The 27,257-nt window shown below is 36.9% G+C and overlaps 1 protein-coding gene across 1 annotated transcript in view; it reads left to right on the top strand.

The window, feature by feature from the left end:
- EYS (eyes shut homolog) overlaps window positions 1-27,257 on the top strand; it is a 1,462,097-nt gene that overhangs the window by 1,424,277 nt on the left and 10,563 nt on the right. Inside the window, 1 exon segment of the mRNA XM_069488330.1 lies at window positions 11,783-11,955. Within this exon segment, the coding sequence (XP_069344431.1) occupies window positions 11,783-11,955 (173 nt within the window).

The raw sequence follows: 27,257 nt of genomic DNA, 5'->3' as shown, positions 1-27,257 counted from the left end.
ATTCCAACCACCATGGAAAATACAGATTAAATTCATATTATTGAGAGAGAGGACAGAAATGCTAATCCTACAAAGACTTACAAATCAGGATTTGCTTTCTTTCATATTTAGGTTTGAGCTACTTTAGAAAGGGCGTTCTCTAGGTGGGCAATAGTAAAGCTACACAATTGGACTTCTGAACTACTTTAGTATGAAACCGAGTGTGGACCTATTGAGTGAGAAGGAAAGAAGGAAAAAGAATGTCATCAGATTTATAACTTCTTTTGTTGAGCATCTGCTCTATGCAAAAGTATTACAGTGCATGAGGGCTCCGGGGATATCCCACAGAAAGAGGAAGTAAGCACTCTGTCTTTCAATTTCTTACACTCTATCTATTCATAAATTTCTTGTGTCTCATAGGTCTATAAAACAGCTAAAAAAATGATTTGTCAAAATGTTTCCCACAGGACACATCAGAAGGTATCACGCGCTTCACCAGAACACTGGCCCCTTGCAAAGCAGCCAGGAAGTGAGGCATCTGGTTTCCTGGAGGACAGAATCTCCCCCTGAAGAGGGTGTAGTTTTAAAAGCCGTGAATGAACCTCTTACACTCCCAGAACAATTCCCCTTCACCTCCTCACTAGAAAATGATCAAAAGCAAAGATCAAACAACTGCTAATCACAGTAAAAATTTTAAAGAAAAAAAATGTTTAGTTTCATCAAGCCCATAGAAGTACTGAGGGCAAAACATGAGGCTTGAGATGCCATCATCATACAGTAATATTTTTGACATTAGCTTTCCTGTTATGATTTCATCATTACTTCTCTACAATCTTTAATGAAACCTTTAGTTTGTTTTACAACTTACACACTCTAATTTGCTCTACAACTAAGCCTAGTACTTTCTAAAGAAATGAGTTCATTCTTTAGGTGATACTACTAGGTATTTTTGTTATTTTTAATGTGGAAATAAATAAATTGATAATAAATGTGATAATAAACAAAGACCCTGGGAAGTGGAAATAAGAAAGCAGATAAAGTTGGAGGTGGATGCAGGGAATCTATCACAACTTTCCATTATTCTATATGGAACAAAAAGCCTAACTGAACTTAAGAGCCACATTTAGTTGTTTTTAAATGAATTTAAAAATAACTATTAATAATAATTTAAATAAGGTAACAAAAGTGTTAAGTAGCTCTTTATCTACTGGTTGTAACCTGTTCATTTATTCTTAATTCTAAAAAGCAATGTTGGAGTTATTCTCAGTTGGCACATCATATTTTCTCCAAATTGGAAATAGCTTTTCTCATAACACATACCCTGGGGATTTCATAAATTGCTGTGTGGGTGGAAAGGTGTCCTCAGAGTTAAACATGAGTGCCTTAATTTGAATAACAAATAGACTAAGCAATGACATAAAATGGGAATGAAACATCTGACAAGGTTCCTTACAGGATTCTAAAAATTTTTCTTATCAAAATTGTGCCAGTTTTGGGATCCTCTTATCGACCTAACCACAAAATATTTGCTATAATAATTACTATATGCAAGGCAGTATAGAGCCAAAAGTAGCTCTTGTGACCATTGTATAATGACATTAAAATTATGGATCCCTGAATTTAAAATAGATTAATTTTATGGTATATAAATTACACCTCAATAAAGCTGTTCAAAAATATTAAGGCTCCCATTCATAGATATTCAACTCCAATAGCAGCAGCAGTTCAAAGAATTTTATTCCTTTTGACAGTTTTCATAATTCCTCTCTAATCTTCATAAGAATCCCTTCTTTAAAGGAAAAAGAAAGTGTGCTTTGTAATATACTTTTCAATAGTGTTTAAGAAATTTTCCTCCATCCTTATCCTAGTCCCAGGCTCTTATTTTATATGGCTTTACACTTTTATTTTTCCCTGAAGCAGAGTAATATTAAATTGAATGTCTGGGTAATATTGTAGACAGGTCAAAGCTAAAGTTCAACCTTTTCCTCAAAAATAACTAACACACGTGATGAAATACTTGTTAAATGCTCAAGAGGCAAGTCCCAACCTAGAAACATAAATTTCATGATGCTCGGAATCAATTTTAAAAGCAAAATCTCAAAACTGATCTAAGTATCTGAACACTTGCACAGCTAAATGGTATAAATTAAAACAAACAAACAAAAAAATCCAGCAACTCAACATGCTCCTTTCCACTCCTCACAGCTGTGGGCTGGGAACATTGTTTTGGTACATGAGGGAAAGTTTTGCTCCAAGTAAGGATGGAGGTTGGGCTTTGGTAAGGCTTCTAGCCTGTGCCGGGCTCTGGTAAAGTGCTGAGAGCCTGCTCTCCTGCTCCAAGTCTACCAGCACACACAGATCCAGCTGTGTTCCCTGAAATTTCTCAAACGAGAGTATTACAGGGCAGAGTTCACGTCAAGCTTTTATGCTCCTGGGACTAGCTCTGATGCAACAAAGAAACAGTAAACTATTTCTGTTGTTAGTCAATAACCAAGGTTAAAAAAGAACAAAGGTCTATTTAGTTCTTAGGCTTTTCTTACCCCTTTACTGAACTATGTAACTGTTTACCAACTAGTATCCTGTTCCCTAAACTCTCGTTACTCTAGTCCAGGTTGAATGTTCCTAAAATTCTCTTTTCTTGTATCACTTTCTCCTCAAAATATTCCTTTGTTTTCCATTGCCAGCGCAGCAAAATATAAATCCCTTAATCTGTGGTTAAGGTGTATCATGAATGTTGTCAAACTTATCTAATCCTGCTATACTTTTCTCCCTACATAGTAGTCAAACTAATTGTATTTGTATTTGTACAGCCTTTCAAGAAACACCAACCTCCCTTACCAAGCAATCAGCTGGGTTTCCCGTGAAGCTAAAGCCAGCTTAGTAATTCATTCCCTTGTAGTCGTATTCCTTCTTTCCTCCTCACTTTTCTTCTCCCTCACTCTTGCTTCCTTGACAGGTACCCCATACATGGAATTGCCTTTAGACTCTGTCTTTTAGGGATTCCAATTTAAGACTGATAATTTCTCTCACCTTAGGAGGCTGGCAAAAAGATTTTTAAAAATGACTAATCTATTGGGGAGGCTGAAGAGAAGCAGACACTTTATTAGCATAAAATCTTGTTGTTTTCTCTATTTGTTAAAGCAAAGTTTGGAAACTACTCAAATGTTCATCACTAGGTATCTGGTTGCTAAAGCTAAGGAATGTTCATACAGTGGAGGACTGCATGTATGTATAAAGGGATGTTTATATATCGCTGTGGAGTGATACTCAGGATATGTTATGTAAAAAAAGTAGGTTTAAGAAACATGTAAAAAACAGGGATAATAGATATAGATAAATAGATTTAAATATATACATATAGATATATACATAAACTCATTTTTCTAAGAAAAACAACAAAAGATTACACACAAAAATTATAAATGGTTATTTATAGGGTGAAGAAAACAAGGGTAAGTAACACAAAAAAGCTAGACTTTTCTAAATATAATTTTCTTGGCCGGGCGCGGTGGCTCACGCCTGTAATCCTAGCACTCTGGGAGGCCGAGGCGGGTGGATCGCTCAAGGTCAGGAGTTCGAGACCAGCCTGAGCAAGAGCGAGACCCTGTCTCTACTAAAAATAGAAAGAAATTATATGGACAACTAAAATATATATATAGAAAAAAAAATTAGCCGGGCATGGTGGCCCGTGCCTGTAGTCCCAGCTACTCGGGAGGCTGAGGCAGTAGGATCGCTTGAGCCCAGGAGTTTGAGGTTGCTGTGAGCTAGGCTGACGCCATGGCACTCACTCTAGCCCGGGCAACAAAGTGAGACTCTGTCTCAAAAAAAAAAAAAAAAAAAAAAAAAAATTTTCTTTATAGCTTTTATTTGGAACCAGGTAAAATGTTTCACCTGGTAAAAAAGAAAAAGAGCAATTCTTAAACACCGAAAGAAAATAAAGGTATGAGTGAATCCATCTGCATTTCAAGTTGATGGCATAACCAAGAAGAAAAGATTTAACTCAATTGAAGGTGCTGACTCGGGAAGGGGGTGTGGGGAAGGGAGGGATATATACCTACATGATGGGTGCAACGCGCACTATCTGGGGAACAGACACGCCTGGAGCTCTGAGTTGGGGGGAAAGGCGGTACATGGGCAATGTATGTAACCTGCAATTCTGTATCCCCCATAACAATAAGATGAAATAAAATAAAAAAATAAAAAAAATAAATAAATAAAATACAGCATTTTGACTATACAGTGGGTTATAGCCCATGGACAAAAAGAACCATAAAGATATTCTAAATTGTATCCTATATTGTATCCTAAATTGTATCCTATACTTCTTATGTTAGTGGTAACATTGGTATTGTTATTTTGAAACTATAGATAAACAATAGCCAAATAGCAATATAGATGATAGATAGATAGCTATAAACCAAGTGAATAATTATGTTAATTTAAGTTTTTGGCATAAGAGATAAGAAATATAGGCATACAATCAAAGAAATAAAAACCTTCTAGTCTTTAATTTGAACTGGAAATCATATATGAGTTCATGACAGTTTTTTCTATTAAAAAATTTATTTTCTAGCTATGTACCCTAAAAAGATCTACAAATAATAATGACCCAGTATCAATGAATGCCTTTAGTGCCAAAATTATCATCTCCAAATACCATTTTCCACTAAATATGAACCAAGACCTCTTGGAGAATTGGATGTTTAGCTCTAGGACAAAAGATGTATATGAGCCTAGATATCTTTTTGTGTCTGAAAGCAAGAATGTTAACAAAGACTACTAGAGTTATTTCCAAAGACACAGGAACCAACTTAGAGAGACTGCCACTGGTCAAAGATAAGACAATTTCAAAGTCACAAAGAGTAATGTCTGTAATGGAGTTAAACACGTCAATATATGAAATACACATAGTTGTGATGATACCCCCTTTTAAGGAATAAAACCTCATTACCTATAAAGGTTGCTAGAATACTACTCATTATTCTGAAATTTGATAAAAGGAAAGATGGATTTGTTCAACTTTTCCTTCCTACAAAGATTGTATTTTAGAGTATGGTATCCAGCTTCCAGGGGACCCCCAGAGATTCTTGCCTTCTAGTAGATTCTCCTTTCTGTAGTTCTCTCCTTCCTGAAATGGGGCTGACCTGTGTGAACAATAAGATATTCTCAAAATGACAATTTATGACTTCCCAAACCAAGTCAAAACGTCATGGCAGCTTCTGCCTTTTTTAATAATTAACGTATTAAATGATGCTTTGCACTGAAGTGTTTTAAAAATGATCAGACTGTATTTTACATATCCCTTCTGGCAGTTGTATAGAAAATGAATTACAGGTGGCAAGCCAGCAAGTAGAGTGACCTATTATGAGGCTGTCATAATAATAAATGTTTATTGTTGCTTTAGGTCACTAAGTTTTGGGATAACTTATTATGCAGCAATAGAAAATTAATGCTGGGCTGGACACAGTGGCTCACGCCTGTAATCCTAGCACTCTGGGAGGCCAAGGCAGGAGGATCGACTGAGAGCTCAGGAGGTCTCGCTCAGCCTGAGCAAGAGTAAGACCTTGTCTCTACTAAAAATAGAAAAAAACAGCTGGGCATGGTGGCTCATGCCTGTCGTCCCAGCTACTCCAGAGGATGAGGCAGGAGGATCCCCTGAACCCAGGAGTTGGAGATTGCAGTGAGCTATGGTGATGCCATTCCACTCCAGCCAGGGCGACAGAGTGAGACTGTAAAAAAAAAAAAAAAAAAACCAGAAAGAAAGGAAAAGAAAAGAAAAGAAAATTAATGCTAACTAACCTGATAATCGATAAGAAGTAGTTCTTCATAGAACTTAGTTAATAAGTGCCAGATAAATAGTAGACATAAGAGACATCACCATTTTGTAACCCTCAACAAAATAATGGCTGCTTGAACTATCAAGTGTAAGATTGATAGAAAATTATATAATGGTTGGGTCAATCTAACACCACCTTAACCAACTGATCAACCATAACATAACTAAATGTAGAATAACCCAACATTACATGCCTCCTGATGTGATGCAGCTGGAACTCTATAGCACCATCTATAAAACATTGAAAACCTGAACCTGAATCTAATCAAGCCTCTCTATAAGTTTATGGAAAATATGGGCAATAAAGGAAAATAAATGACATTATAAAGATATAAACAGCCAAATGCATTATATGGGAAATTCTGCTGGACAAATGACACACAAAAAAATAGCATGGAAGGAAAGAAATACAGATGCCCTCACACCTGAAGAAGAGAACTATAAGGAATGAGGCCTAGAGACAACTTCCAGTACTTTCATTAGTATGTAAAGAGTACTTTTATCTCATCCTTCTTACACTCTGTAAAGTATCTTCAAAGACTTTAGTGACTGTCTCACCAGCAAAGAAAGGAAGGCCATGGGGGAATGTTGCAAGTAAAGTGATTATAGCAACCCTTCCTTGTAAACATGTTGAGTTTTGACAAGTCATCACAATCCAGTGTATGATGAGGTTCATTTGTTTTAGCACTTGATTGTACATTCTTCAAAGGCTCAAATTTTGAGCATGTCATTTAACATCCAGAAAATCTTGTCAGGTGAAAGATATCCATCATATCACACTTACCTTATTCTTCCCACTTGTCACTCAAATGGAAATAAACCATAAGGGAAAGCAATTTGATATGAATGAAGCCATCCAACACAACCAATGGCCTAATGAGAAGGTGACTTGGCTATATTTCCCTTTTTCTTTAAATAGTAGAGAAATCAGTTGTACATGCAGTAGAGTCCTTTAGGCAATATGATCATCTATTGCTAAATTCCATACATTTATTCTATTATTCATATGACCTTATCATCACACCACATAGATTTCATTTTAAGTACAGTATCTGTGCTTTTTCTTATGCATAGAAAACCCACAAATCTGTAACCATAACTTTTTTACAGTTCCAGCTCAAGATAAATTTTCTCCAAGAACTTACTGTTATCATTGCAGCCTCAACATATATGCAACAATCTCTCTTATCCAAAGCAATCAGAATCCATATTTGATAGGTAAACCAAAAGAGTAGGTTAAGCAGAGGTTATATTTTTCTAAGTCTTAGCTTCTCATCTGCAAACTGAGGGCTAACTGTATTTATCTTATAGGGTTAATAAAATGAGTTACTACATATAAAGTACTTAAAATGGTGCCTAGCACTAAGGTAAAGCCCCAGTAAACTTTGAATTATATTTTATACATACGTTTCATATAAAAACTTTGCTCTAAATAAAGTATCAAGTCCTGGGGAGGGTGGTAGGCATGGTGTCTTCTGTTTTGTATTCACGCTGGTAATAAAGCGTAGTGGTGCTCTATATATCCTCTTCGGTGAATATTTAATGAGCAAATGATGTTTAAGTGAATTAAAACAAAGAATATTAAATCTTCTATTATCTCATTTTCAGTTAATTTTTATATGTCTATGTTCATCCTAAACTCTCGCAGTCTTAGAATTGCCTAATTATAAGAAAATTAAATTCTTCATGTTGAATTTCTATAGTAATGAGAAAAAATTACCCCATCCATGTTTCTGAGCTATAAAATTGACACTAAGAACTAAACAATTTATCTGCAATTTAGGGATTTAAATCATTTTCATTCTAAAAGCACAGAAGTAAAATAATTAGTTATATTAATAAAAACACATTCCAATATTCAACTTTTGATTGCCATCATGACCAGCTGTCATTTGTATTTCTAAAGTGTCTAATATTTCCCTCTGTTTTACCATCTCTATATGTTTAGAGGCAGGAGAACCCACAAATTGTAAAGTATTGAAAATTAAAAATATATAACATTTTTGGAATGGCCTTGAAATGGTCTTGAAAACAGTTTTCTGTATAATGTTAATGATTCCTTAGTATCTTTTGAATATTCTTAGCTAGTGTATAGTGGGTGCCATGTGCTTCAGCCCTTTTCCTGCTAGTCTACTTAATTCCCAAATCTATCTTATGTCCTTACTCTCATCAAGTTTATGAGGCATGTTAACAGATGCTTATAGAAAAAAAAGCTGTTTTATCACTTACTCTCACCTCCAACACAGTCTAGCTAAAAGTGTATTCTTTATATTTTTCTTTTACTATGTTCCTATCCAAATGTCCCTATTTCCACTAACGGCACCAAATTCTTTCAGTCATGTAATCCTGAAACTCCAAAGATTTCCACAAGATTGAGAGACAAAGAATGGTGGCTAAAGTGTGGACTCCCTCTCCCATTACCAGCCTTAATTTCTCTGTTCCTCAAGTTCCTCCTCTGAAAAATGAGGATGATGACAGTACCTTCCTAATAAAGGTATAAGGAGAATTAAAAGAGGTAATACATTTCAATTACTTAGAAGAGTGCCTGGCACATAACAAGCCTCAATATATGTTTGTCATTACTATGATTTTTCCTTTTCCACACCAACACACTTACCAAAGCCTTGAAAATGCCTCTCACATCTTCTCCTACCTTTCCATCCCCCCAGCCATTTCCCTACTCAGGGCTTTTTGCATCCGCCTACTTTCTTATCCCAGCCATGATTCATTCATTCACTTATTTATTTATTCCCTGAATAGTCAATGAAGAATTACAATATGCCAAGAACTGGTCTGGGCCTTGGGACTATACTAGCCAAACAAACCCTATCACTGCTCCCACTAGGGGTCTAGTGCAGAGGTCAGGAAATTATGACCTACAAACCAAATCTGGCCCACCACCTGTTTGTGTAAATAAAATTTACTAGGATACAGCCACACTCATTTTTTTGTGTGTTTTCTGTGGCTGCTTTCAACAATGGCAGAGTTGAGTTATTACAACAAAATCTGTATGGCCCACAAAACTATACAGAAAAAGGCCCTGTACAGAAAAAGGTTGCCAGCCCCTTTTCTAGTAGCAGAAATATAGTAAGATCCCACTAAGGTTAAAATTACATCACCAGAGAGCTTGTCACACCATGCAGTCATCTTCATGGCAGTCATGTTCCTCATCAGTTATGTCATTTCTCACTCATCTGTTCAAAGTCTGTGGGCACTAGTTTCCTTTCCCAGCTTCTCCTGCCCCTACTGCTCAATGCACGCACTTGTGGAGGTAAATCTCCCTTTGGAAGCCTTCCCAGAATTCATTAAAACTTCTTCGGTGATCTTCTTACAGGCTCCCCTAGTACCCATTTTAGCACTTGTCCCATTGTATTAAAATTGTCTGATTACTAATCTGATTCCTTCAAAATAGCAAGTCCATGAGGTCAAGAATGGAGCCTCGTGTGTTGTGGATTCTCAGTGCTAAGCCAGGGGCAGATACCTAGCATGTAAAAATGATAACAATAAATATTCTTTAACTAAATGAATACCTACTGCTCTTTGTTTTGTTTTTATTTTTCCCACTCCATAGACACCTCCCTCACACACATGCTTCTCCAAAACCTACTGCTCCTCAGGGCAGAGTAGTACATATGCGGTTAAAGGAAGAAATGTTAACGAATTAACTTCAAGGGTTAGAAAAATATCACCCAATGTGGGGAATAACAAATGAAAATTTTTATTATCATAGCACCTTTCACAAAGTGCTAAAGAAGCCAGGGAACAAAAAGAAAGTCTGACCTTGCACAAAATCATTCTAATGAAAATCTCTCTTAAAATATAGTGTAAGAAAGTAGTATATGGTATTTGAAAGTAATTTTTTAAATCTTTAAATATATAGATAATTGCTTTAGACCTAAAGATTCTGAGAGGAACTATAAGAGGTTCTACTTTAAGTTGTTATTTTTCAAATAAGTTTAGAGCATCTATATTAGTTAATATATTGTGCTTAATGTGATTTATGCCATTTTAATATTAAAATAAATATTTTATTCTCATAACATTACCTTAAATATACACAATACAATTTATTTTTAAAAAATAAATAAATATTTTATCATTATGAGGTCTTTAAGGCAGTAAGACTAATTTGTTTTTAAGTTTTATCGTTTTTCACCACTAGATGGTGCAATCACCATTTTAAAAGTAATGACATTAGCGTTTCTACTTAAAAATTCTTTTTTTTTTTTTTTTTTTTTTTTTTTGAGACAGAGTCTCACTCTGTTGCCCGGGCTAGAGTGAGTGCCATGGCGTCAGTCTAGCTCACAGCAACCTCAAACTCCTGGGCTTAAGCGATCCTACTGCCTCAGCCTCCCGAGTAGCTGGGACTACAGGCATGCGCCACCATGCCCGGCTAATTTTTTGTATATATGTATTTTAGTTGTCCATATAATTTCTTTCTATTTTTAGTAGAGACGGGGTCTCACTCTTGCTCAGGCTGGTCTCGAACTCCTGACCTCGAGCGATCCACCCGCCTCGGCCTCCCAGAGTGCTAGGATTACAGGCGTGAGCCACCGCGCCCGGCCAAAAAAAATTCTTTTAAAAGAATTTATGATTATAGTTTTAGTGCTCTTGTGAAATTAGTAACTCATTCTATTTTTTTGAATAAAAGGTCTTTACAGATTTTGTACTCTTCAAACAATAATCAAAATTGTATGAAATTTTGTTGCAGATTAATTCTGTATTAGTTTGCCTCCAATTTAGAGAACCCTATACAATTTTTCAAACTTTTTTTCTTTTGCATAACTTAGATTCAGCAGGCATATAAATTGCCCTAAATCCAGTCAGGGTGTATGACTTAAATGGAAGATCTGAGAAGGAGGTATGATCCGCTGCTGTCTTTCGCCAGCCTAGTTAGATTCTGAGCCATCCCACACCCCATCCTAGAATGTGCTTTTCTGACTGGCACTATTTTCAGATGGTTTTTTGCTTTATGGGCAGTAATTTAAAGCTAACCCTTTCTTTCATGTGCCCTTTAGTGTAGCATTGCCAGATGTGTGTGGGGACGGGGGGGGGGGGGAAGAACGAAAGAAAGAATATACCAGGTGCCCAAATAAATTTGAATTTCAGACAACAAATAATTTTTAGTATATCTCAAATATTGTTAATCTGAAATTTAAATATTATATGGAACACACTTACACTAATAAGTTTATCCATTGTTTCTCTGACATTTAAATTTAACTAGGCACCCTGCATTTTATCTGGCAGCTCTACCTTCAATGGGTCCATCAGAGACTCCCCTGCTGGGCCCCTCCCAATATCACTCTCTAATCCCAGATAATGTGTCTCTTCCACACGAGTACTCCCCATTACCCCTAGCTTCTGCTCCAGCCATAAACTGACTGCCTCTTACTGCCGAGGTCTCTTTAGCCAGCAGGACACCTCTTAGGCAAGATCCATTTTCATATGGCCTCCAGCTGATGTTCCTAAGTATAATATGAGTGCCGCATCCTTTCCCTGGGATTCACCTCTGACAGCTTTGCATTTCCTTCTGCAGCCCCAGGAGCTAGGCCTGTGCATTCACCAATGTCAGGGAACACAGTCAAGCTGTCCACGTGGTCCTACTGAATCTCTTTTCTCTAGGCTTGAGGTTAGGAGACAGCAACACCATGCACAGATTTGGTGATGGTGTAAGAGTGGGGAGAGGGACTTACAATATGGTTTTGCCCAAAAAAATGATTCTTACTAAATTCTTTCAATTTCCATGCTCTGAACCATACTAGACTCTGTGGAGTCCAGTAACCCTAAAGCTAATTATTAACTCTTTTCTTTGACAATTTGGATCTTGGTAGTTTGAATCACAATTCACTTTGACACCTTGAAATCTCAGTTAAAACTGACAAGTTAACAACAGAGCGATACACAAGTGTATACCCATCTCTGCTCAAGTGTTGAAACCATGCTCCTTTTTCTCTCAACCCACAGTTGCAATTGTCCCACTGGGTGGAAAGGAGCATTCTGTATGGAGACAGTTTCCACCTGCGATCCTGAACATGACCCTCCACACCACTGTAGCAAAGGAGCAACCTGTGTTTCATTGCCTCATGGATACACCTGCTACTGTCCTTTAGGAACCACTGGAATCTACTGTGAACAAGGTGAGGCAGAATTTCATTTTGCTCACAAATTTAACTACATTTAGGAACTGTAATCTCCCCAGTACATTTGATGTTATATTTCACAGATATAGTACTCAAAATTCAGTACAAAAATACAGCTTTATATTTAGTATTGCTTTAATTTATTACCTCTAAACTCCCTGTTTAGTCTAGAAGTTTTGTACTAAATGCAGTTAAATCAAGTGAGCATAAGTTCATAACTCAGTTCCAGATTAAGATTCCACCTTTGAGCTTCTCCCTTCTGTACCCTCCATCTGACTCAAAACTCCTAAGAATACCACAAGGCCATCAGCGCCTGAGGGAAAGAAGAGAAATGTGGGAGGTGAAATGGCCCCAAGTCCAGTGGGAACAACAAGGAGCAATAATGTCCTCACTGCCAGAGCAAATTATGCCTCCGAGGGAGCCCAGCTATCTCCTGTGTCCTCCCTGTCTGGGCTATGAGCTGAGCTGTCCTCCCTTCAGTCCCCAGCTGCGACAACCAAAACAGCAACAGGGATTCCAGGAAACTCCCAGTTAAGGGAGCTGGAGAGATTAAGCCAGAAAAATAAGGGGACATCGGGACCCACCTGCTATCTCCTGGCTTCCTGAGGCTGAATTATCTACTATTTCTCTCTCTCTCCTCACCCTCCATCTAGAAAATAAAGCTTTAGCTTCCTCTCCATCTTTTAAAAAACAGAGGCTGGGATAGAAAGAGTACAGGAGCTAATCACCAATTGTCCTATATTCACTTTTGCATTATTTGGAGGTTTTACCATAATATCATATTCATATGTGTGATAAGAACAAATTTAATCCTGCTCAGATCACTTTATTAAATATATTAATGAAAATATTTTTATTCTGACATTCCTTGAGATTCTATGTGTGTTTAATTCTCCAAAAGTCAAAACTGCTGATAAATAGACATTGAGAGTTAGAATAATAGTATTTAGTGAAAGAAATTTTTAATCAAGTCTTAGAGTGTGACTATGACATGATGGGATTTGTGTCTGGCTTATGGAAATCAGTCCCTTTTATAATGACATTAGGGATAGATTTTGGTCTTTAAGATGGTGGTTCTTTGTTCCTAGAATGTGCCACACTCTTTCCCGGAGTAGGGATTTTGTACCAACTCTTTCCTCTGCCTAAAATGCTCTCATCTTCCCCTCCACACCCAGCTAACACTCACTTAACCTTTAGATCTCAACCCAGACGTTGCCACTTTAGGGAAATGCCTTTACTGATTCTCTTTCATAGAGCTGAGGGCAGTGACCATGCCTGTGTTTGTTCATTATTGTTGAATCTCTAGCACCCATCATACAGCATAGAGCAAAAAATATTTGTTAAATATTTCAGCTTAGTAGCTATAAGAAAATAAAAACTCATTATGATAGTTTTCAGGGAATGGTTCTTTAGTGAACAGCAACATACCCAAAACTTTACCAAGATAAGCATGTCTCTTACTGCCAAAGGAATAACTATCTGAAACGGAAAGAAATGATAGGACAAGTAACACAAGAGCTAGTGAACATAACAATGGGCCAAACTAAATTTTTGAAGCTTAAAGTCCAAATAATGAAAGTTCAAGGGATTAACCCAAAGTTTGTGTGGCTGTGTGTATGTATATAAATAGATGATATTTGTATGTATATAAATAGGTTATATAGATGGCAGATGAAGATAGAGATAGGAATAGCGAGAGTAATGAGATTATTTCATAGAGAGTCTAGAAAGTTTGATAAAAGATGCCAGAAATTCTGTGACACCCTCATAGACTTCTGAACACAAAATTAATCAAATATACACCCTGCTATGCTATACAATAACAATTTGGTTAGAATATTTTGCAACCCAGAGTAGTCGTTGAAATATTATAGCAGAATTCTGGCTCATAAACATTTTGTAAGATAGACGATATATCCATTTTCTTTTCTCATATGCTCAAATCTTACTTATTTGTTCATTTGTGTTATAGCTGTCTTTCCTGTTATAATTTATGACTTATAAATATACATATAATCTTCCCTGAATCATAAAATCTCCTCTCAATTCATTTTTTCCTCATATTATGGGTAAATTGCTTTTTTCCCTTGGATTACTTTTAATACTACTAAATCCTAGCTATTGCATATCATTGACATTTAGCCAAGTTAGATTCCATGTGTGTTTTTATCTTTTAGCCTAGCAAATATTGAAAATGTACCTTTTTTTTTTTTACAGTTTTTTCCATCCTTAGTCTAATTTTTCTTTCACTCATTTTTTATTCCCTAAGGTAAAGAAACTCTCCCACACACTGGCATTTTGAATGAAACAGGCAAATGTTCAAACCACTTAAATATTTCTTGATACCAAGAGTATTTTATGGTCCAATTAGTCCCTTATTTCCAATGAAATTAATTCTTGCTAATGGAGAATTTCTTCAAGCCCTCTCAACACATGGAATGATTTCTGGCCAAGTCCTTGGTTTTCCTAATAGTAGAGAAATTGGTTTATAGAACAATAGATGGCAATTTCAGGAATTATTACTGTATTTTCCTATTCTCATATACTCATTTTCAGGTGCATTTGGCCATGTGGGAACACAGCAAGTAATGCACATGTTTTCTTCATAGAAAAAAAAAATGAGCTTTAGTCTTTATTTTCCTACTTTCAATTTCATCATGATATAATTAATAGAGATGTAGTTACATGTATATTAGATTCTCTATCTCTATGATTTTATACTAGTCATAAAAAGTGAAAAATAAGTAGGCACTAGCTATAATTCCTAGGAACACACATTTTACTTCTTTAGTCTTCTATCTATGCTCTTCAGTACAACCTGCTAAGTCATCAATGAAACTCAGGGAGAAAATGAGGTATCCATAATAATTCTGAAGTTTATATGATCAAGCTTTTTGAGCATTTAAAGGAACAGATATGGCAGCTCAATATAAGTAGAAAGAAATAGACACAACTTCCATTTCCTAATCTTGAACTTAGGACAAGTAGCTTAGACTTCCCTGAACATTAGTTTTCTAATGTGTGAGAAGGAGGTCTTTAAGAATCTCTATTGGAGGGGGATTTGGGGCCAAAGTCCAGAGAGATTTCATTTCTCTTATAAAGTCCTAAATTAATGACTACTACTTTTTATAAGGCAGTGAGTGAAAAGTTAAGAACTCCAAGAGACATATCTACAAGGTTTTTTTCCAACAGTTTTTTTTCTTTCCTATTCAATATAGCATTATTAAGCAGAAACCTCCCACAATGGATTTTTAGCTTGCAATTGCTAAAGTTTCCTCCCTTGAAATGTTTTATTTGTTAAGCTATAAATACCCTGCCCCCTATTCTAGGAAGGCAGGCAAAAACAATGTTTGTTCATAATCAACTTCTATGGACAGAATTTGGTTGCTACCTCCTCTGAGGCTGGTCTGCCCACCTTCTTTTTAACCTGAGATGATTGACAATGGTGAGATTCAACCACAAACTTCACTCTCTAATATGGAGCACTGAAAGGAGGCTTCCCTCTAGTTTCTAATCTAAATATTACAAATTGACAAGCAAACTAAAATTCTCATGACCATAGTAGAAGATATAAAGATTGTGAAATATCTCATTACTTCATTTCCTTCTCTTGTTAAAATCTGTAAAGTTTATGTCAAGTAAAATAGAAAAGCAAGCCTTCCAGTACCATGTTCTTGTGGTGGCCAAGGATTAAAACAAGGCAAATGGTCAGAAAGCCCTATAGTCTGAGAGGCAGAATTGTCTAAAAGTCTCTTATCACACCTCTGTATAGGTTATGATGAGAAATCAATAAACTAAAGAGGCCTCCACAGTGTCTAGCAAATAATTAGCACTACATAAATATTAGCCCTCTCCTACAGAGAAAGGAAAAAAGATTACATTACACTTGGGTTAAGTGCAGGCCATGGCCACATAGATATTTTTATCACTTTCATTTTAAAAATATGAGTTATTAATAGTTTTAATAGATTCCTAAGTTAAAATATTTTAAACCTCCTATCTGAAAAGACAATATTGTTTTACTATATGAAAGATGTAGGGATTCTTCAAACTATTTTGATAAATGTAGTAGACATCAGCTTTTCAAAATGACCAAATAAAAGGGTTTTTTTTTTTAATAAAACTATATTCATTCTCAGGGTCACAACAGATTATTAAATTTTAAGTAATATTTGTGGAGAAACCATTCAGGCAATATGGAGAGACCCATAAAATAGTGCCTGCCTTTCAAAGAGCTAACAATTTAGATGGAGACCAGGCAAAAGTCTGTGAATTCAAATATAACTGTACAACTTAAGTAACAGTTCAGGGAAAAAGAGTAAGAAATATCCCAGGGTATTGAATACTTTCATTGCTAGACAAATGACACAATAAGTGCATTAATTCTGGCTAGTGGGACCTGAAAAGGCATTAAAAAGTAATGGAATTAAGTAAGGTTTTAAAGGATGGGTTAGATTTGAATAGACTCATATGGGAGGGGGAGGTAGCCTTTCTGAGAATGAGAACCACTTGGGCAAAGCATGGGGAAGAAAAGAAGGGTGGAGTTTGGGCATGTAGGTACAAAAAGAGCCTGGAACATATTGTTACATGAGGAAAAGATAAAGTTCTCTGAAAAATTATGGGGGCTTATCACCAGAACACAGGAGTCAGATTGAAGGGGCTCCCACTAGCCAGATCTGGGATAATTTCACTACCAAAATAATTAGGCACAGTAACAAATTATAAATCACTGGAAAAATAGAAATTCATGATTTCATACCAATAGTAAATAGCCAGATGTTTGGTATACAGATAGATGGATAGACAGAACAAATAAATGGGAGGGAAGGGAGTCCTCATTTCCAGTAAAATGCTAAAAGCCGACTGACAATTGTAGAGGGATGGGTAGAGCTGGAAAATAATCAATTTGCATCCATCAAAATAAAGATTGGTTCAGGCTAGAATCATCAATGGATGTTAAATCTAGGGGGTAGTTTTGAATAAAAATAGATTTGCACGGTCTTACAGTTATATCCCCACGGACTGCATCTGAATTGCAAGGAAGAAAAAAAGAAAGCAGTAATCATACAGTGCAATATTATAAAATAAAAGTCAACATCTTGACTAAAATGATCAAAATTTACTTCATCAATGAAGGACAGATAGACATCATGTAATTCCAGATGTGATTTCCTGAGAAGAACACATTGTCATCTATACAATATTTAGGTCAAAATGCATAAATAGAATCTAATCATGAGGAGATACCAGACAAACTCAAAACGATGAACATTCTTCTCAAAGAACAGAGGAAGGAAAATATTCTTCAAAAAATATCAATGTTATAAAAGACAAAGGCTGTGGAAATGTTTTAGGTTAAAAGGTACTGAAAAGACATGACAATTCAATGCAAGATCTCAGTTTAGATGGGATCCTATACTCTGGAGACAAATTATTTTAAAGGACATTATTGAGTCAGCTGAAAGAATTTGAATATTATTATTAAACAAGAGTATTAATGTCAAATTTAATGAAGATGATAACTGTACTGAAGTTATATAAGAAAATAGCCCTAAATTTTTGGGTATAAAGGGCCATAATGTAGGGAACTTGCTCTCTCTTGAACAGTTAAAGATTGAATGTTGGGTTTAGCAGATTTGGCAAATATACTCAAGGTAAAACCCGGCTTTCTCAGTCTACTTATCTGTTTAGTTCCTGTTTCCTTTTTTTCACCTTTTTGTTTTAGCATCTGAATTTTTTTTCTTTCTTGCTAGATCATCAATATATTGCAAAAGATGTTTTAGAATAATTTATCCAACATTTTTAGTTATTTTCATGATGGGGATAGGGTAAATCATGTTAATTAGCCCACCATTCTGCTGGAAACTGAAGTTAAGTATTGCATTTATTTTAAAGAAGCTCTTCTGACAGGTATATGCATAAAGCATTAAAAACTGTAGAAAAAGTTGAGAGTGATATGATAGGACACTGCAAGTGGGGACACAATCATTTGGTCCCAAGTTCTGAGAAGCAGATACCGCTGGAGGCTGATCAGTAAAGTTGGGGGTGAGGAAGGGACCCTGATAAAGGAAAAGGTCTGCCTATAGCAGTACATTTAGTTGACCAGTTTGAAACCCACCCTCCATCCTCATTAAAGCAGCAAGAAAAAGGAGAAACAGTGGTTTTTCCCCCTCTTTTAAAACAGCATTTGTTGTAAAAAATGATGATGTGTGTGCAGTACCATGGTAACTTAAGACAGCTCAACTGATGAATGAAAAATTAAAGTATGCTTAAACCTAAACAAGATAGAGTATACATATGAGAAAAAAACATCATAATGAAAAAGAAAAGAGAAGCTGCTGAAATATATTTGTAATCCAGGTATTTTCACATTTCACTATTTGATATACACTTGTTGGGGGCACTTCACTACTTTCAAAACCTAAATCTCCGCCTCCTAATGCCTACAGATCTGTTCATTCCCCTCACTACTGCTGTTGCAAGGTGCAGCCTGGTGGTTTCCAGAACCTCCAGACAAAACCTCCTTCTGGGGACCTTACCATCACTGCTGTGGACATCAAGGTGCCAGAGTTCAACTGGTTTTACACAGAAGTGTGGAGACTTCTCTTCCGTTTTTTTGTTATGCTTGGTTTCAAGAGTACTCAATCAGTTCTTCTTTAAACCTCAATGTCTTGCAAAATCTTAGCAAGAATGACCCTTTTAGTATCTTTAATTTTAGCCTCCTCTACTTTCCCATGCTGAATTTGGGTATATATAACTTGAGAGACAAAATTGTGCATAAAATTAGCAGACCAATCCAACTGGCAAATATCATGCAGCCTACAAAATTTGCCCTGCCCTTCAATCTGACAACTTGGAGGCTTGGTTACTAGGCAAAGTCTTTCTTTGAGATGAGTGATCTCCTAGGAAACTTCTAAGTCTTGCATACAAATAGATTTCTGGCAGACACCACCATTTCACCAGACATGCCCAATAGATATGAAACACATCTGAAGATATATCTTAGGCTCAAGCTGATACTGCTGCCAAACTCTATTTGAATTCTAATTAGTATTCTAATTCCTTCCTGGAAAATCTTAGCCAGAGTCAGAAGTTATATGAATCACTGTGCAATGAGACATTAAATTTAAGTTTTCTTGTTGTCTAAGCATTTAGACTGAGGGCTCAACGCTGAGAGTAGTAAATACCATGTATACCCAGAAGTCTAAAAAGAGTTTATAGATGATGATATATCACTATACAGCTATTATAACAAGTAAAATTAAAAATAGTGACAGTGCCAAATGCTGATAAGGATGTGAAGAATCTAGATCTCTCACACATTGTTGGTGAGAAGGTAAAATGGTATAGCCACTGTAGAAAATGGTTTGGCAATTTCTTATAAAACAAAATATTCACTAACCACACAACCCAGCAGTCACACTGCTGGGCATTTATACAAACGAAATTAAAACTTACATCCACACAAAAACATGAATGGTCATGTTAATAGAAGCTTAAACTGGAACAACCCAAATGTCCTTCAGTGGATGAATGGTTAAACAAACGGATAGATCCATACCACAGAATACTACTCAGAAATAAAAAGGAACAAAGTATTAAATCATGCAGGTACTCAGATGGATTTCAAGGGCATTATGCTGAGTGAAAAGTGATAGATAATTCATATAGAATATGTGAAGAGGCTGGGCTCGGTGGCTCACACCTATAATCCCAGCACTCTGGGAGGCCAAGGCGGGAGGATCGCTTGAGCTCAGGAGTTCGAGACCAGCCTGAGCAAGAGTGAGACCCCATCTCTACTAAAAGTAGAAAAATGAGCTGGGCATCCCAGCTACTTGGGAAGCTGAGGCAAGAGGATCACTTGAGCCCAGAAATTTGAAGTTATAGTGAGATATTATGACACCACTGCACTCTGCTAGGGACAACAGAGTGAGATTCTGTCAAAAGGAGGAGAGGAGAGGGGAGGAGAGGGTAGGGGAGGGGAGGGGAGGGGAGGAGAGGAGGAAGAGAAAGAAAAGAATATGTAAACAGGTAGTACTACTGGCTTATCATCTGCTCCCAGCCTATATTGTGAGGGGAGGGCAATTAAGAAAATTGATTCAGAGAAAAGGGACTTTTTTGGAGAACATTGCAGAAGAGGGGTCAGAATGTACCCAAGAAATGAGTGAGAAGGGCATCAAAATGTGCACAGAGAAAATAGGGATGCTTGCCAGAAGGAAAGTTTAACATTTCCTTCCCTGGGTTATCAGTTTGTGCTGAACTGACACTGGCAGTGAAATTGGCATGGAGAATGGGAGAAAGAGATGTCAAGAAAATCAGACCTACATCCCTGGAGTGAGAGAAAACTTAAGACCAGTGCCTGACCCACACTCAGAGTAGCCTAAAGGCAAGAGGCTGGCTGTAGTTTTCCCTAGTGGCAGAGCTAGAGGCAGTACAGCTGGGGAGCGGAGGTGCCTTTCCACAGAGGACAGGTCAAGAGCCATGGGCACATAGCCAAGATAAGTAGCCTTGAGTCACCTTGAAAGAACCTTGACCAAAAAGGTAAGTTGTCTCAAGCAGAAAGAGGCCGGAGGCATCTCACAAGAGCAAAAGCTGACTGGGATTCATAAAAAGTCAGGCAAGGTATATCAGTCTTCTCAAGAACTGAGGACACAGGTACAATTGGGGAGTTGAAAAGCACTCAAAGATGCAAAAGAACGTCTACCATGACAGAAGAAATTAAACAGGTGAGAGAAAGCTACAAATAGCAGCAGACAACAAAGACCCTTCTCATGTCTTCTCATCACTGATCCCCACAGTGATCTTGGAAAAGCAAAGGAGTGAAAGGCGAAGAAAGAGAGCAAGGGACTAGTACAAAAGCAAAACAGAAACATAGCACTCCCCCCACTTCCCTACTATAGCTTTCCAAGCTTGAGCCAGATCTGAGCTGTAGGGAAAGGACAGAAGTTTAGAATTAGGTGAGAGATTAGGGTTTTGATTCAGATTGAATGAAATTTCTTAGTACCAGAAAATGAGAACATTTCACTGAGACCCAAAAATGATCAAAGAGCTAAGGGATTTGTTCAAGATATCATTGGGAATGAGAAAGGGAGATTCTCAGACATGTCTGAAGGGCAGTCACAGGGAAAAATCAAGGTCATCTTGAGTGCCTCCTACCAAGTTTGGCCCTTTCAACAAACCATGATAAGTCCTTGAATCTTTCCCTTGGCCTTTGATAATGTGCCAACTTGTGCTCTCCCTGAAGCAATCCTTTGCTCTGATATTCCATATCACCTATTCTTAAGTGTTTTGAAGACACATAATATCTTTACTGAGAATATCACCTGTTTTAGATATCTATGGATTTCACAAATCAAATGGAGCATCATTGCAATCCAAGTGTTTCCACTTCACTAAACAGCCTATTCCATTTTTTTTTTTTCACTAGATTGTACCGGTCTGGTGCCAGTTAACGCTAGAGTTGTTAAACAGCAATACATATAAATATTAATTTCTCTGAGGGGTCCTATTTATAATAAATAAAAAGTGATGGCCATGAGTGAAGTTTGTGTAACATGGAAGTCAGTCACCTGAATTATTAATTATTCCTCTCAGAAAACGATCCCTTCTGAAATAGCCTCCTTACACAGACCAACCCTGAAGCTATTGGCCAGAACCCAGTAGATCAGTTATCCAAGAAGAATAATTTTGGTGTTTTCTTCTTAATTAACCTATATTGATTAGTAAAATCTCCCAAAGATAATTCATCATCAGAAAAATTTTGTATGAGTCACTGGAAAACCTGGACTTTTCCCAAATTCTACCTCAAAATGAACAATAGAAGAAATGTTTGGCAGATAATTTAATGATGATAGATACTATTTAGTGCAACAGAGTCCTTTGAGTTCCTCCTATCTGTGGCTTCTATCTGCTTCCACAGGCAGACCCACTCATATCCAAAAGGTCAGAACTTTTAGTACTCTACTTAAGCCATAAAAACTTAATGAGCAAAAATTATCATAATTCAACAATAAAAGGTATCAACTATCTATGAATTCTCAAAAAGTGCAATCCATTTCAAATAGATCCTTACCTATATTGTCTATCAAAGTAGATCTATCCTTTATCTAAGACCATGAGGCACTGAAATTCTTGACCACAAAGCTTTGAGGTATTAGAATTTCAGACCAGTGACAGAAATGGGAAGTGTCAGCTTATGTGCAGCACTTCAAACAGGGTATTTTGAAAACAAAAAAGACAAGGTCTCAAATAACATCTGGAATATAGCATTTTGATCTAATTAACACTATGCTTTATTTAAAGTTATCTTTTTGGAATTTTTCTGTTTCCAAAAGTGCTGAAACTTTTCATGTAACCTGAAGTGCTATAATAAGAAAATTTAGGCCAGGCGCAGTGGCTCACGCCTATAATCCTAGCACTCTGGAAGGCCGAGGCGGGAGGATCATTCAAGGTCAGGAGTTCGAGACCAGCCTGAGCAAGAGCGAGACCCCATCTCTACTAAAAATAGAAAGAAATTATCTGGATAGCTAAAAATATATAGAAAAAAATTAGCCAGGCATGGTGGCACATGCCTGTAGTTCCAGCTACTAGGGAGGCTGAGGCAGAAGGATTGCTTAAGCCCAGGAATTTGAGGTTGCTGTGAGCTGGGCTGATGCCACGGCACTCTAGCCCAAGGAACAGAGCAAGACTCTGTCTCAAAAAAAAAAAAAAGAAAGTTTACTTTCTGTTTTATAAACATAGTACCCAGGAAGGTCAATGTTGAAGCCTCTTAAAGTGGACGTTAGGGTACATAACACAGATCTCCACCCCTTTCTGAATGGAGGTATTCAGTCCCTCAGCCATTGGGAATAATGCCTGCAGAGGGCTCGAAGATATGTCCCTCACCAGGACTGAAAGGAGGTACCTTGGCCAAGGTTATCCCTCCTCCCCAGTGACAGCCTGAATCCAATGACTGTGTGATGTGAAGGTGATGGGGACGGGGAGCAGGGGTGCCCCAAAGGCTGGCCACCTTGCCTCAATCTGAAATATTAATAACTTTGAGAGGTCATCCTAGCTCCAGAGCTCTCTGTGAAATAAGCTACTAACTTCTCCCTCCTGCCGCCTTCACTCTCTCACAGGTGTTGCTTCCAAGAGCACTCTCCAATAAACCTCCCATACACAAAGTTCCATCGCAGAGTCTGTTTCCTAGGAAAACTACCCAAGACAAAAGGACACAGGAAACAGCTTGAAGGGGCTCCAACTGGCCAAATCAGGGAGAATTTGAGAAGCAAAATAATTATGACAGTAACAGATTACAATCCATTGAATAAAAATAATGAACCCATACTGATAGAATGAAAGGAAGGGTGGGAGAGAAAAAGGGTGGGAAGGAGAAAAGGAAGGAGGAAGAAAATAAAGATCTTCCATACATTTATTTATTAGTGGAATTCCAACTAATAAATGTAAAAGTCATGTTGTAAATAGAGAATCAATAGTGAGGACCATCCCAAAAGATGCTTGATTCTTGCTGAAGCCATCAACGAAGCTTAATGCTGCTGGTGGGTGGCGGCTAGCTGAGGATCGGGATATTGATGTAATCTTAGATCACTTTCACATGGAATACAAATTAATTACAAAGGGAAAATGGAGGATTTAAAGTGAAGAAACCTGGCAAACACAAATATGAGCAGATAATCAAGGTTAATATTACCAGTAGTGAGATGGGTCTACATTATGTACCTCTTGATGTGCACAGCATCATTTCTGCAAAGATTACATGATTTGAATTTGGTCATGCAGAAACACCAGATGGATCTAAGTTGAGGGTCATTCTACAGAATGTAAGGCCTCAAAAATTGTCAAGATATGGAAAACAGATAAGATGGAGAACTATTTCAGATTGAAGGAACCTTAAGAGACGTGACAACTGAATGCAGCACACATTCCTGAAGGATACACTGAACCAGAAAGGGCAAAAAAAGTTTGACCAGTTGATGAAATTTGAACCAGGCCTCTGAGTTGGATGTAGTGTTACACCAATGTTAATTTCCTGATTTGAAGGAATATCCTTATTTAGGGGAAATATCCACTGGAATATTTAGCAGTTACGGGACATTGCATCTGTACCAAAAAGGTATGGGGGGGAAGCCTAATGATAAATAGAGTATATATGAGACACAGAGAAAGAGAGAGAGAAAGAAAGAGAGGAAGACAGAGACAGAAAGAAGAAAATGCAATAAAATAGGAACAATTGGAGAGTCTAGGTGAAAGAGATGAGGGTTCTTTTTATTATGGCAGCTTTTCTACTAAAAAAATTGTTTCAAAGTAAAAATTATTAGAAATTATTTTATGTTCTCCTTACACTCTTAGAAGCACTTTTAACACTCTGCCATTGTTTTTATTGGACTAAATGATCTCTTGAAACACTTCAAAAATAAGGTCAAACTCAGCAAACAGGGTATAGACTGAAAAACCAAAACAAAAATCTCAAAGGTACAGATTAAACTGGTCATGACAAGGTCTAGTGCTACCTGTTACTGATGCACAGGCAGAGTTAGCATGTTTTTCCTCTGAATCATAGCATTGCGCAAATCTGTAAATGTATATATAATATTAACCCTTTGGTATTTATTGAGGTTTGTTTTATGTCCTCCTATGTAGTAAATATTTGTAAATTTTTTATGTTTTTGATAAGAATGTATATTGGTAAGGTCAAACGCCATGTTCTACATGTCTATGATTTTAAACTTGATTGTGTTGTTTAAATCTTCTATACTCCTTACTGATCTCTGATGATCTATCAGTTACTAAATTTCAGATCATACATTAGCCAACTCAACTACCACCTTGAAAGTCTTAAATGCATCTCAAGTGTGTCCTGCCTGAGCTTCACATCTTCTCCAAAATATCTGCTCCTCCCACAATCTTCCTCATTTCAGTTAATGACAACATCATCCTTCCAGTTTCTTGGGACAACAATCTTGTAGTTACCCTTGATTCCTCTTTCTTTCTTACTTACGTGTGCTCTCTCACCAAACCTTATCAACTCTACCTTCAAAATATATTTGAAATATGACCACTTTTCACAACCTCCACTGCTACTTTCCTGATACAAACCACCATCACCTCTTACCATTAATAACCTGGGTAGGGAGACCCTTGCATTTGTCACTCTATTCTGAGTATAGCAACCAAAATGATTTAAAAAAAAAAAAAAAAAAAAAAACTTTAGTCAGATCAATGACATTCCTCTGCTCAAAGCTTTCCAGTGATTTCCCATCTCATTCTGTATAAGACAAAGTCTTTATGATGGACATTATAGCCATCCATGTATAGAGAGACAATTTTCCATAGGTCTCTCATGTTTCTACAACTTTTGAACAGAGGTACTAGCTTTGTTCTGGATTATCTTTTCAAGGATGTTTGTGTAGAATATATTCTTGGAAGACAGAGATACTGCCTTCATTTGGAGCAAAGAGCAGGAGTGCTTAATGCCCATAGTAAAAGATTTGGTTATCTTAGCTCAGATTTTCTCCCCAAGCAAAGCCCTGCATGTGAGTCACCTGATCCTCTTTGCATTTCTGTGAGAGAACTGGGGCTCATAGAAGTGACTCAAAAATGCTGATACTCTAGCTACTATTAATGCTGTAATATTCTCCTTTGTCTCTGACACAGGAATTTCATGTCTTTTGCTATTATCTATGAAAATGTTTCAAACTAATAAGTTAGCTTGCCATTAGGGTAAAAGTCTCAGACCATTTACAGTCCCTGAAAATGTGATCTGGTGCCCATAACCTCTCTGACATTATCTATTAATGCTCCCCCCTTCTTTAATGCCCCTCCAGTCACACTGCTCTCCCTCACGTTCCTTGACTGTGGTAGGAACCTTATCACCCCAGAAAAACTTTGCACTTGTTATTCCCTCTCTCCTCAAAGATCCAAATGGCTCAATTCTTGAGGTGTTTATTCAAATACCACCTTCCTAGCAAGGTCTTTCCTGACCCCAAATGCACACACACCTTTCTCCTTTCCCTGTTTAATTTTTCTCTCTAGGCTGCATCAACATTTCATATGTATTTATTTTATTTTCACTCACAAAGATTCTTTGTTTACTTGTTTTACTGTTATATCCCTGAAAGGCAATCAAAATTGTTTAATTCTACTTCTGGGAACCTAGTGAGAATGTTGGTACAAAACTTTGCCTATGGTAGGACAGAAAGAAAGGATTGTCAATGGTCAGTAAATCTAGAAGACTGCCAATCAGGAAACGTTAATTTATGGTTTCAAGATACAAGTGGAATATTTTTGCCACAAAGTGATCATTTCCAGGAGTTGGTAGCCATACAAGAAATAATTGTACATATCTCAATGACTAAGCAGGTGGTATGTCCAGCTCAATTTTTCTCTAGGCTTTTTTTAGTCCATAAAAGAAACATTTAAATCATATAGAACTTAGTCACTTTTCCTGTTCTAGTTTATCCTTGAAGCACGGTAAGTAAAAATGTACCTCTTTTTGAAATAATATCTTGCACCAATATTTTGAATGTGTATCATTAGTAGAAAATTTAATTCTCCCAGTACTTTCTATGACTGACTACTTAATCAAATAATAGCTATTAGAGTTGAAGCCTTTCTCATTATATAAAGAAATGAATATTTACCAAATACCTTCTCAAAACACACATCAGAGCTACAAACAAAATTCATTTGTTTTGATTTTTGGTTTTACATTGTTTCGTGTGCATCACTTCTTCGGAAAAGCACTGGCTAGGAGGTCAGTTGTTTTACAGTGAGTGAGCTCGAATGTGCACAGAGAATTATCAGCTCTTGCACAGACACAGTATCAACAGGAGTTTCAGCAAAAAACTCCTCCTGAAACACAAGTCCAGGTCCTCCCTGCCTGGGAACAGGGGACTCTCTCATCATTCTGCTCCTAACTGTCCTCTTCCGTCCCTGAGATTGTTCAATCCAGCCAAGGTAAAGAAGTAAAGCCACATAGGTACTACCTCAGAACTTGGTGTGACAGGTATTTAATATCTATATTTTTTATTCTGATCCATATTTCCCACAAACTCTTTCTCAAAAGAGACTCTCCCTTTCGAAAGGAGAGAAAAGGTTATCTATAAGGTGGATATCAAATACAGACCAAAAATACAAACCATTAATTTTTGAAAAATATTAGCTATCTGCTTGCAAATAAAGCTTGATTCCTCCTCTAACCATTCACAATAAGATCCACGTAAATTAAAGGCCTATATATAAAAAAATTAAAATTTATAATATAAAAAATATAGGAATATATATGCATTGAGTAAGGCTTT

This window comes from Eulemur rufifrons, chromosome 15 (genome assembly GCF_041146395.1).
Source record: "Eulemur rufifrons isolate Redbay chromosome 15, OSU_ERuf_1, whole genome shotgun sequence".
In the NCBI taxonomy this organism is placed as follows: Eukaryota; Metazoa; Chordata; class Mammalia; order Primates; family Lemuridae; genus Eulemur; species Eulemur rufifrons.
Note: the sequence above shows the minus strand (reverse complement) of the source record. Positions and strands in the feature narration are given on the sequence as shown.